The sequence below is a fragment of the Canis lupus genome, chromosome 2, assembly GCF_048164855.1.
Source record: "Canis lupus baileyi chromosome 2, mCanLup2.hap1, whole genome shotgun sequence".
In the NCBI taxonomy this organism is placed as follows: Eukaryota; Metazoa; Chordata; class Mammalia; order Carnivora; family Canidae; genus Canis; species Canis lupus.
In genome coordinates this window covers 64,468,265-64,480,549 of record NC_132839.1, presented here as the reverse complement: position 1 = coordinate 64,480,549, position 12,285 = coordinate 64,468,265, and the positions used below count along the sequence as shown (strand labels likewise).

Below are 12,285 nucleotides of genomic sequence, written 5' to 3'. Positions count from 1 at the left end.
ACAATTTTTGTATCACTGTTTTGGCAATATTATACATGTTTTGTGTCACCCTCCCACCATACAGTGTTGTACAAAGCAGACACACAGATGTTTGCTCAATACACTTGTGCCAGATAAGGCACACAAAAATATGTTCTTAGGGAACAGGATGCAGCCCACAACACCATCTATTATCAGAAGCTTCATTATCAGGAACAGAATTGCTAGAAGACCCGATGAGAAGGTTAACACCATTTATTTGGTGCCCTCTGGATGCCATCAATCCCATGACAGATTAGGAAACTGAGCATGAGAGTCTCAAGCACTTGCCCAGAGAAATAGGAATTTTAACCCAGATCTTTAACAGAGCCCTACTTAACCACACTTCCATTCAGCATTGCCAGAGCTTGTTGGGAATCATCTGTTTCCCATATTTTTCTAAAGTAATTATTCTAAAAATAGTTGCTCAATCTCTAAAATACCAAAAGTTGACATAGGTCCATCATCTGAGGCAGAAATACAATGCAAAGGTATTACACAGATCCAAAGCAGACTTTCATTACTATAAGAATAAATAACATTATTGGTCATGTATTAACATGAAACCCTTCTTCTCAGCCTTTTGTATCCATTCACCTCCAGAAAAACATTTGCTATTTCAGGATACTGTGATGAAGATGAGCTGTTGTATTTCAAAGACCTGAACTCCAGCCTCAGCCCTGACATCCAGAGTTCTCATGAGAGAGGTCATTAGAATAGTATGTCCCGGGATCCCTGGGTGGCGCAGTGGTTTAGCGCCTGCCTTTGGCCCAGGGCACGATTCTGGAGACCCGGGATCGAATCCCACGTCAGGCTCCCGTTGCATGGAGCCTGCTTCTCCCTCTGCCTGTGTCTCTGCCTCTCTCTCTCTCTCTCTCTGTGACTATCATAAATAAATAAAAATTAAAAAAAAAAAAGAATAGTATGTCTCTTGCCTACCAGAAAGGGTTTCTGCTGCATCAGGGGAGAGCAAACATATGGCAAAAGCTCTTTGTACTAAGGAAAGCTCTACACAAGCTTCAGAGACACTCTCGTTTATTTTCATTGTGGAGAGACCACAGAAGTGAACCCCACTATAGGGAAGGAAACTGACATGTTCCTCAGGCTCCTTGCTGCTCTCCAAGTGAGGATTCTGGAACTCTTGCTGGCTAACAGTGGAAATTCCTGAACCCAGACCCATGTGACCTCCAGACCTCTGTGACCAAATAAAACTTTCACTGTGCCACTTCTCCCGAATTTGACTCCCCAAAACTATTGAGAGTTGCTGTTACCGGTCTCACATGACATTAACTTGACATAATAGATTAAAAGTCAAAATCGAAAAGCCACAGTATAAGATAGAAAGTGGAGGGGGGGCAGAAAGTAGGGAAGATTTCATTCTTAGTAGCTACAGATTAAAAGAAAAAGAAACAAATCTTCTGTATTAGAAGTAAAGCCCCCCCCCCCGTCCTGCCCCCCCCCCCCCCCATGGTAGGACTATCTGCTAACACAATAGAGAAATGTTTTTCTTTCCCACTTCAGATGACACAAAGTTGGTGATGGGGGAGGATACTGCTGGAGAAGAGGAGTGTTGAGTGTTGGGGTCCAGGCTGCTCCAGCAGCCACAGACTGATGCCTGCTGCAGTTTTACCCGTGGCAGATTCACCCAGTGATAAATCCAAGCATCATATAGCCTTGTTTACACATTTCAATTAAAAGCCTTGAGAACAGAGGTCATAGCATGGTATTAATAACAGTTCTGGTTCTGACAGCAGTGACATTTTAGAGAAAGAAATGCCCAGGCACGCAGCCAGGAGCTAGACATTTGACACCACGCATTGCAGGCAGCATTCTAGCGCTAATCATCACATGCTCCTTTTCCTTCTATTGTATGCATTTTTTTGAGAGTAGTTAGTGTCTCTTTATAGTCAGATCCACCTAGTTTTGCCTGCTAATGACTTCCTGGCCATCAAGAGGTCCACGCCAGGGTTATTTAAATACCTGAAACGTGGAACAATTAAACCCTCTGCTGAAACTGTAGCCTAGTGGGAGCTATAGGATTACTTCCTTGGGTAACTCACTGCTCTACACTTGAGTCAGGTGAAGGCGGTCTCGGTAGAGACTTCCGGATGTGCTTGTAGTAAACATGGGCTGTGGAGGCAGGCACTGAGGGGGGACCAGGAGGTGCACTCGAGATCCCGAAATGGTGTGTTTGGAAGAGCTGACCCTGGACCAGGCAATTGCAGAGTGTCCAGAGAATGTCAGCGACTCTCGCTGCTGCCTGGAAACCTGTGGGATGACCTGCACCCACTAGGATGCCTGGATGGTTCAAAAAGGCGTGGTATGGGCTGGCATCTTTACTCAGCTTCTCCTCCTTTATCCTGATCATCGTCGCCCTGACAATGCCCCACTGGCTGAGTGGGAAAATCCTTTGTCAGACTGGAGTTGACCTGGTCAACGCCACCGATCCAGAGCTGGTCAAGTTCATTGGGGATATTTACTATGGGCTCTTCCGAGGATGTAAAGTGCGACAGTGCGGGCTTGGGGGCCGCCAGTCCCAGTTCACGAGTGAGTATACTCAGGGCATGCAAGCTGCTGTAGAACACTTTCCTTCCTTCCTTCCTTCCTTCCTTTCTTTTTCTTTCTCTTTCTTTCTTTCCTTTTTTTCTTTCCTTTTTTTTTTTTTTTAATTTACAAGGGTGCTTATGCCTAACTATGGGATTTGACTTCTGCCTCAATCTCAGGCATGATGACATTCCTATTCAGCATCAAGAACTTTTTTTTTCTGCAGAAGTTTATAGAGACATAAAAAATAGGGATTTGTATACTTCTGTAGTTTACCTCTCTTTGAAATAACTATTAAAATATTGAGCACTTACATGTATCAGACATTCTGCTAAATGGTTTACATGGCTTCTCTCTTTTAAGCCTTATAACAAATTTATGAAGAAGGAATTCTTAACATTCCCATTTTGCAGAGGACTACACTGAGACTTGGAGTGGTTATATAACTTGCCTGAGGTCCCCCAGCCCGGAAACAGCAGACTTCAGACCCATGCCACGTGTCGGGGGCATTCTCAGCCAGCCCAGCACGCTTCCACTTCTATTTATATAAAAGCTCCAGAGTCTCAGAACAGGCAAAGGGGCTGCTGTATGCTGGACTCTGCAGTAAGCCTACTTTGTTTGAAAGACCAAATTGGAAAAAAAAAAAAGAAAGGAAAGGAAAGGAAAGAAAAGGAAAGGAAAGGAAAGGAAAAAGGAAGGAAGGAAGGAAGGAAGGAAGGAAGGAAGGAAGGAAGGAAGGAAGGAAGGAAGGAAGGAAGGAGAAAAGAAAGAAAAAGAAAAGAAAGAAAAAGAAAAGAAAGAAAAAGAAAGAAAAAGCCCAAGTTGGGTGATCCTGGAGGGAAGACCTAGGGCAAGGTACTGGAAGCTCTCCGTTAACATGAGCAGGCACGGTCAGTGGCTGACATCCAGTCTTACGTCAGAGCTGCTCTGGGTGTAAACAGAGCAGAAATCCAAGCCCAGCTTATAAGGGATCTTCTGAGAATTAAAAACAAAGCAAAAAAGGCAATATTCTGCAAATCTTTAGAATCCATTAAATTGCTCGTGAGAACAGTGTCCTCCACAACCATTATTAATCAACATAATGCGATGCAAGGGGACAAGGAATTTTACTCAATCGGTTTCTATATTTCAGAATCATAGTTTTTAGAATCTTCCTTGGGGTTAAGTATCTTATTAAATGCATAAAGACAAAGCTAAAGCCATTGATAAATATAATAATAGGAATTGGCATCCCTTATATATGTGAAGGAAATGTATATTTGTTATGGATAATCAGGGGCAAAAAGCTCTGGGAATATTTATATTTACCCAACAATGAAATTGGACCAGAGATATTGGAAAGATAGCTGTTAAAAACATTACTCAATCACACACACACACACACAAAACAGAAAAAACACACACATGAAGAAGTAAAAATAAAAGACATCAAAAGGAGACCATAGCAACTATACACAGTAGGTGGTTCTGAATTGGGTCTTTTTGCTATAAAAGACATCACTTGGTGAGACAGTTGGTGGAACTTGAATAGGGTGTGGGACTAAGTGGAAGTCATGTACCAGCATTAACTCACTGATTTTGGTATTGTGGTTCTGTAAAAGAATCCATCTCTTTTTTTTTTAAAGATTTTATTTATTTATTCATGAGAGACACACAGAGAGAGGCAGAGACATAGGCAGAGGGAGAAGGAGGCACCATGCAGGGAGCCTGATGCAGGGGACTTGATCCCAGGATCCTGGGATCACGACCTGAGCCAAAGGCAGACCTTCAACCACTGAGCCACCCAGGTGCCCCAAGAGAATCTCTTTTTGAATGAAATAGACCCTAAAATACTCAGGGGTGCAGGGGAAATTTACCTGCAAACAGTTCAGAAGAAAAAAACAAATTCCTTTGTACCATTCTTACAATTTTCTGAAGTTTGGGATTCTTTTAAAACTATACACACACAAATACAATTGGGGGAGAAAAGGCTCAATTTTTAAATATAGTTAATTGAGATTAAAGAACCTTATGAAGGAAGTTCCAAAGCTTGAACAAGGGAGTGACAGTCAATAGCAGCATGATTCCAGAGACTTTAATGAGTAAGATAGTACTTAGGGGATATAATAAAAATAGCCCTTGGTAATTATATATCATGATATATCATGTTACCATGACAACTGCCTTCTTACATTCTAGATAATTTTTCTGGTATGTTTATTATTTATTATCTGTCTCCACTCCTTTAGTATGTAGTGCCACAAGGGCAAGGATCTTGTTTTATTCATTGATGATCTCAAGCCCCCAAAAGAGTGCATCAGAACACTGGCTCTCAAGAACATTGGTTGAATGAGTAACAATAAAGTGCTTTTAAATTAATTTATACTGAATGTTCCCATGCAAGATACCAAACTTGTGATCTGTGCTACACTAATCCTCCACAGTTCTGCCAATTAGGAGAAAACTAAGGCTCAGAGAGGTTAAACAACTTGCTGAAGGTCACAGAGCCTTGAATGCTGGAGCCAGACCCCAACCCAGGTTAGCCTGACCCCAAAGTTCTACTTTTCATCATGTTGCTCCTTCTGGAATTTGTGACTGGCAACTTTCCCAAAGCAAGGCATCATCCTAGTCATCCTTATTGTTTTTCCAGAATTCAGCAAAGGGAGGTGGTAGATGAATGGGGATTCTCAGGGGTGGAAGGATCCAGGGTGGACAGATCCCATTAAAAATGACTAAGTGGGGATGCCCAGGTGGTTCAGTGGTTGAATGTCTGCCTTCAACTCAGGGCATGATTCCAGGGTCCTGGGATCGAGTCCCACATAAGGCTCCCTAAGGGGAGCCTGTGTTTCCCTCTGCCTATGTCTCTGCCTCTCTGTGTGTCATGAATAAATAAATAAAATCTTAAAAAAAAAAATGACTAAGTGGTCACCCCAACAAATGGAGGGTGTATTAGTTCCCTAGAGCTCCCATAACAAAGTACTACCATAAATTGGGTGACTTAAACAATAGAAATTTATTCCCACAGTTCTGTAGGCTAGAACTCAAGAAATCAGCAAGTCGACAGAGCCATGCGCCCTCTGAAACCTGTGGGGAAAGGAGCCTTCCTAGCTTCTTCCAGCTTCTGGTATCCCAGGGGCATTCCTTGGCTTGTGGCACTGTCTCCCAAGGCATCCTCCCTGTGTCTCTTCACATGGTCTTCCCTTTGTAGGTTTCTGTGTGCAAATTTCCCCTTTTATAAAGACACCAAACCACATTGGATTTGAGCCCATCTTAACAACCTCATCTTAACTTGACTAGCTCTGTAAAGACCCTATTTCCAAATAAGGTCATATTCTGAAGTACTGAAGATTGGGACTTCAACCCATCTTTTTTTTGTGGGGAATGGTAGCCAGGGCACAATTCAACTGGTATTAGAAACTGTGAGGTGGCAGCTAGTAGGTTTAGCATAATTCAGGAATCCCTAAGCATAAGCACTGTTTCTGGAGAAGGAGATGAAGCAGACACCAGCTTTGCAGTAGAAGATGGCCCAAGGAGAGGAGATAAAGACTGAGCCCTTCCTCGGCAGCAGCCAATTAAACCCCTTCCATCCCAGCTCACAGAAAGTAAACCACCTTCGTCAGAAGCCAGAGCAATTGAGCACTTTGCCCACTGGAGGAACTCCATAAATGTCCCATTCCCTCCTCTGCTTCCTTCCCAGAGGGATGTACAGAGACAGCACCCAGGGTTCATCTAACCCGATCTGCTCTCTGAAGCACCAGAACCGTGTGAGAATCATAAAGGATGTTTGAATATCAGCTCTGAGGAGGGCAATGTTCAAGACAGTTTTGTTCCCGGCTGCCTCTGGGTGTCCCAAGGGAGGTTATATAAACTTCCATTTGCAGCAACACCTTGGCTGTGATTTTCTTTGAAGACTTTCACTGGAGCTGGGCCAGGCTCCTCCTGTGTTGGCCGATTTTGCGCCACTGCAGGTCAGGGACAGACTTGCACCTATCACAACGTTCTCTTGGACAGGGCTGAAGGTTTGAAAAGAAAAAAAAAAACAAAAACAAAAAACGAGGGCACATCAGGAAAGGAGAGAAGCCTTGCAAATAAAAATCCCTTGGGAAGAAGCTTCAGGTAAAGTTTCTGACGCTAACAAGATAACCACCTGCAGATTAATACACATGGAAATACAGAACTAGAAAGAAAGTTAGATTAGAACTAGGATGTAAATGTGAGGCATCTGGAAACTTCAGTGGAAAGGTTTTTTTTTTTTTTTGGAAAGGGTTTTAAAGGGAGAAGAACAAATATTCTAAATCTCAAGCTTGGGAGAGACACCAATCTTCTGTGAATACAGGGAGGCAGTTGAGCCAGCAAAGAACTAGGGGAATAAGGGGAACCAGGAAAACTTTGAGTCCCAGCTCCCCAGTGGGGACAAGGAGGGGCTGATCATCAAATGATGACACCAAATGATGAAGCAGGGAGTTCAGACTCACAAGATGGACCCTGATTTGACCACGAGGTGCTCAGTAGAAACCCTGGATTAGCTGCAGAGGAGGGGGATAATGCTTGGGTGTTCTTTAGCTTCTGTCAATTTAATTCATGTGTAACTACTGAAAACAGTGATCTAAACTCCATGTATCATGTGGCATCTGGGACTATAATCCTATATAGAATTCAGAGTCACCTTGCCCAAAGATAAGGGACATAATGTCCAAGCCTAGGCAGAAATGGGTTTAATAAAATTTACCCAGGGGCACCTGGGTTGGTCAGTGGTTGAGTGTCTGCCTTTGGCTCAGGTTGTGATCCCGGGGTCCTGGGATCGAGTCCTGCATCAGGCTCCCCGCATGGAGCCTGCTTCTACCTCTGCCTATGTCTCTGCCTCTCTCTGTGTGTCTCTCATGAATAAATAAATAAAACCTTTAAAAAAATAAAAATAAAATCTACCTTATATCCTTGTCACAAGCAGTGAGTAAAATAATGATGTAAAGCATTTGGCTCTTTATGTGACTGCTCAGTAAATGTTGATTCCCTCGGTACATACACAGCTATTTCTACTCCATTATACTGATGAGAAAACTGAGACTCTGAGGAATCACTCACTTTTCCTAAGTTAGAGAGAAACAATAGAACAGCAACAGCCACAGCTGCCTTTTTGAGAGTTCAGTCTTTCCCAGGCAATATCTGCCATACTGTATCATTTACTGTTCATAGCTACTATGTGGTGGCCAATATAGAGAAAACAGATACAAATTAATAAGTCACTAAATTATCTGCCACATAAATATGGAAAATTGATATTATAATAGACTACTACATACATGAGTGTCCTTCATACAAGAGGAAAAATGACTACCTTGCCAAGTCATTTTGAGGGATCCAAGATGATGCTCCTAGCTTCCTATTAATACTCACTAAGTGCAATTATTATTTCTATGCACTTCACTTGATTCACTCAATAATCTGGAAAGATGGATAGGGGAGGCAGGATTTAAAGGATCTAATTTTATACTTACGGCAAATGAGCAAAACGGATTTGAATTCAGATCTTTAAATGCCAGGTCTAGGCTTCACTCTGCTTCACCCTTCTACACTCTTCGCAGATGTACCTGAAACCTCTTCTACCTCTCTGATTTAATGAAGGCAACTCTCTGACCCAGATCAAAGCTTTTCAATCAGCCCTCCTTGGCTGACTCTCTTGCCAACCTCCTTTGCTAAAGAGACACTATCTGGGGCTGGCGTCTATTAGCTCACACCAGATCCTAGGGCTTTGAAGTCAATGCAACTTAAATTGCCAGCTGGGATACATTTAGATTTTGCATCCACTGCAAGAAAGAGAGGATTGTTGGCCAGCTGACCAGTGGCAAATCTGGGGTGCATGAATTCATCTCAGTAAGTCTCCTCCTTTTTGAGAACCCAGCCCTTGCTGCCTTGCCCTCATTCCCCTCTATTAAAGCCTCTGTGGTAAGCAAGCCTGGACTGTAGGAACTTGAGTTCAGCTCTGACACTGAAATCTTGGCTGTGTCTTCTCTCCCCCAGTCTTCCCCCACCTGGTGAAGGAACTCAATGGAGGCCTCCACGTGACAATTCTGCTGCTCCTCTTCTTGGCCTTGGCCCTGGCTCTGGTCAGCATGGGCTTTGCCATTCTCAACATGATCCAGGTTCCATATAGGGCAGTCAACGGCCCCGGGGGCATCTGCCTATGGAATGTCCTTGCAGGTAAGGAAGGCCCACAGGGAGAGAAATCCACATCTACTGCCACCACTAGACTGAGTTCCAAGTAGGTAGGTGCCTACCGCAGCCTTCCCTAGTCTACAAACTTCCTCATGGATATGAGTGTCCTCTTTGCTGAAAGTTGCAGAATTTCTGTCACATTAAAGAGCCAAATTGGTGGCATGAGTGAGTGGATGAGGACTTAGAGCAAAGAGGAGAAGTGGGGTATGAGAAGAAAAGAGAAGGGGGGTGGAGGGAGGAAGAGAGGGCACTGTGGGAGGAGGGGAAGAGGTAGAGCACTGCTGTGAGGGTGGGAGGGAACCTTCCAAATAACAGGAGATGAGGCACCTGGCCTCTTTGATCGGCTTCTTTTCATTTAAACCTCACAACCTGGGACGCCTGGGTGGCTCACCAATTGAGCATCTGCCTTCGGCTCAGGTTGATCCCTGGATCCTGGGATCGAGTCCCACATCAGACTCCCTGGGGAGCCTACTTCTCCCTCTGCCTATGTCTCTGCTTCTCTGTGTCTCTCATGAATAAATAAATAAAATCTTTAAAGGATAAAAAAAATAAATAAACCTCACAACCTTCAGGTTACCTGGGTGGCTCAGTCAGTTAGGCATCTGTCCTGGTATCGAGCCCCACATCAGGCTCCCAGTTCAATGGGGAGCCTACTTCTCCCTCTACCCCCTGCTTGTGCTCTCTCTCTTGCTCACTCTCTCAAATAAATAAAATCTTTAAAAAAAAATTTTTTTAAATAAAAGCACATTAAAATGTGTGTCACCCCCAGCACCTAGCTGGCTCAGTCAATAGAGTATGTGTGTGTGTGACTCTTCACGTTGGAGTCTTGAGTTAGAGTCTCACCTTGGGGGTAGAGTTTACTTAAGAAAATAAAAAAACCATTGTGTCCCCCTAAATATTTTTTCAACCCAAAGCAAGTGTGTTGCCTGTGCTACAGAAATGTCACCTATGGTCAGTACAGTTGTACCGAGTTGCGCACCGAATGAGGGTGATGTTTGGGTTGCAGGTGGAGTCGTGGCCTTGGCCATCACCAGCTTCATGGCCGCCGTGAAATTTCACGACCTGACTGAGCGCATCGCCAACTTCCAGGAGAAGCTGTTCCGCTTCGTGGTGGTGGAGGAACAATATGAAGAGTGCTTTTGGATCTGCGTGGCCAGTGCCTCTGCCCACGCTGCCAACTTGGTAGTGGTGGCAATCAGTCAAATTCCGCTCCCGGAGATTAAGACCAAAATTGAAGAGGCCACGGTCACGGCTGAGGATATCCTATACTGATGGCCCTCTGCTGCTTACACCTTTTCCTGAGTCAGTTCTGCAGTGTGAACGGGGACCTCCCTTTGCGTGCAGCCTTAGCAGTCCAGAACGCCCATGTTCTGGAAGGTAAGAAGAAAAAAGTGGAGGGAGGAAGGGCGGTGCCTAGATCAGAAAAGAAAGCTTTCCTGAACTCCTGGCATCCCTGCCCTTTCTTCACACTGACCTTGGAGTTAGAGACCGCTACTTGCCAGCTGTGTGGACACTGGACAATTCACTTAATGTCTGCTTCTCACTCCTCTCATCTTTAAAATGGGAGTAATAAGACCTCACCAGGTTGTAATGAGGTTGAAATGGGCAATATTGTTGCCAACCTTTGAATGAATATATGTATCTATGATTAGAGAGCACTCAACAAATATAAGGTAATGAACACTCCAATAAATACCTATAGATCCCTGCTCTGTTCCACATAATATTAGAGGGGATGTAAAGTGGCATATGGTAACCTCCCTGTCCTCCAGAAACATTTCATCTTTCCACAAGACAGGCATCAGATAGCAACAATACCACGAAGAATGGAAATACCTGCCTTCTCTTTTTTTCAAGTGGCTGCTACATACCAGACACTTCTAAGAGTCTTACATATACTGGGTCCTCGCTATAAATTCAGATTGTTGGTACTACTTTATTTCCACTTTATCGATGAAGAAACTAAAGTATACAGAGATTGGGGTAAACCAAAGTTTATACTTGTAACCACTTTGCTAATCTGTTGTTTGATAGTCAAGCAATTGGAATGCAATGTGCTAAATGCTGTAACAGCACATGCATAAAGGACTAAAGAAGGAATTTCTTCTCCCAGATGGGATGTGGCATGAAAGAAAGTATCTGAGAGTTGACATTTGATCTGAACTTCGAAAGATGAGTAGACTTTTTCCAGTGGTTTGGTGAAGGGCATGTCAGGATGAGTTAATAATGAGGGGGAGGCACAAGGTATGGAATTACAGAGAGCCTGGAAGCATGTGAATACCCAGAGGGATGAGAATGTTCTAATTCACCAGATAGGTAAACCCAGTTTCTTTGTGTTGGGTTTCCCGTAAATGGTACTATGATGGTTAATTACATGTGCCAACTTGGCCAGGCCACTGTACCCAGATATTTGGTTCAAATGCTATTCTAAATGTTTTTGTGAAGGTATTTTTTGAATGGGATTAACACTTCAATCAGTAAAAGAGAGTAAAAGAGATTGCCCTCCATCTTGTGGGTGGGCCTCAACAATCAGTTGAAAGCCTTAGGAAAAAGAATGACCTCCCTCAAGGGATTGGGAATGCTGCCAGCAAGCTGCCACTGGACTCCAAGTGCAACTGCTAGATCTCCAGCCTGCTGGCCCACCCTGCAGATTTTGGACTTGCCAGTCCCCACAGTCATGTGAGCCAATTCTAAACATAAAAAATTCTTGGGTGACTCAGATGGTTAAGCATCTGCCTTTGGCTTAGGTCATGATCCCAGGGTCCTGGGACAGAGCCCCATGTTGGGCTTCCTGGCTCAGCTGGGAGCCTGCTTCTCTCTCTCTGCTCCTATTCATGCTCACACTCTCTCTCAAATAAATAAATAAAATCTTTTTTAAGAAAATGGTCTTTCCCTCTGCCTGTCTCTCTTTCTTTGCCACACACAAATATACACACATACACTCCCCTATTGATTCTATTTGTCTGGAGAACCCTTACTCATACAGGTACAAAATTCCATTAATTCATTTTCCTACAATGCCATCTGGGGTGAATTCTTTCTCAGGTCTCCTATCTTCATGCCAAGTGAAAGTTGTCTAATCCTCTAAATTAGCTCCATCTAAAATGACACTCGATCTGGACTTACTCTATTTTGCTTAACGCTGAGCTTCCAGAGGTTTCCATGACATCTTTTCTGTTCTAATTGCTCGTGATTCCCTGCTGGGCCCATCTGTCCCTTCCAGCCCTCTCTCCCCATCCCACACATAGCTACAGTAATGTCGAGCGCAGACGGATGTCACTCATCAAATATGCAGATGGCACAGGGCTGGAAGGGATAGTTAACGTGATAGGAGATGGATCCAAAAGATAGTGACAGAGTGCAGGGCTGTCTTGAAAACAAGTGGAAATGTCAATGTCCTATCAAGTTTAACATAAAGTCCTGATGACAGTTGAAAAATAAATCACACAGAAGACTGGCAACAGTTTATTATATGATAAATATCCGAGAGTCTTGGTACATTTATTTATTCATTCAATGAGTATTGAAATT

General features: G+C 43.6%; 1 protein-coding gene across 1 annotated transcript; it reads left to right on the top strand.

Moving 5' to 3' along the window:
* Positions 1-1,910: 1,910 nt before the first annotated feature.
* CLRN2 (clarin 2) lies at positions 1,911-11,642 on the top strand. The gene is made up of 3 exons (XM_072786399.1): positions 1,911-2,565; positions 8,560-8,739; positions 9,761-11,642. The coding sequence occupies exons 1-3, from the start codon at positions 2,313-2,315 to the stop codon at positions 10,024-10,026; spliced, it is 699 nt and encodes a 232-aa protein (XP_072642500.1). The 5' UTR covers positions 1,911-2,312; the 3' UTR covers positions 10,027-11,642.
* Positions 11,643-12,285: the final 643 nt, after the last annotated feature.

What these genes read in the sequence shown, in the direction of transcription:
- CLRN2 (XM_072786399.1), top strand. Translation starts at nt 2,313, where the DNA reads ATGCCTGGATGGTTCAAAAAGGCGTGGTATGGGCTGGCATCTTTACTC. An exon ending in CCGCCAGTCCCAGTTCACGA is followed by an intron (nt 2,566 to 8,559) that starts GTGAGTATACTC and finishes TCTCTCCCCCAG; the next exon opens with TCTTCCCCCACCTGGTGAAG. An exon ending in CCTATGGAATGTCCTTGCAG is followed by an intron (nt 8,740 to 9,760) that starts GTAAGGAAGGCC and finishes TTTGGGTTGCAG; the next exon opens with GTGGAGTCGTGGCCTTGGCC.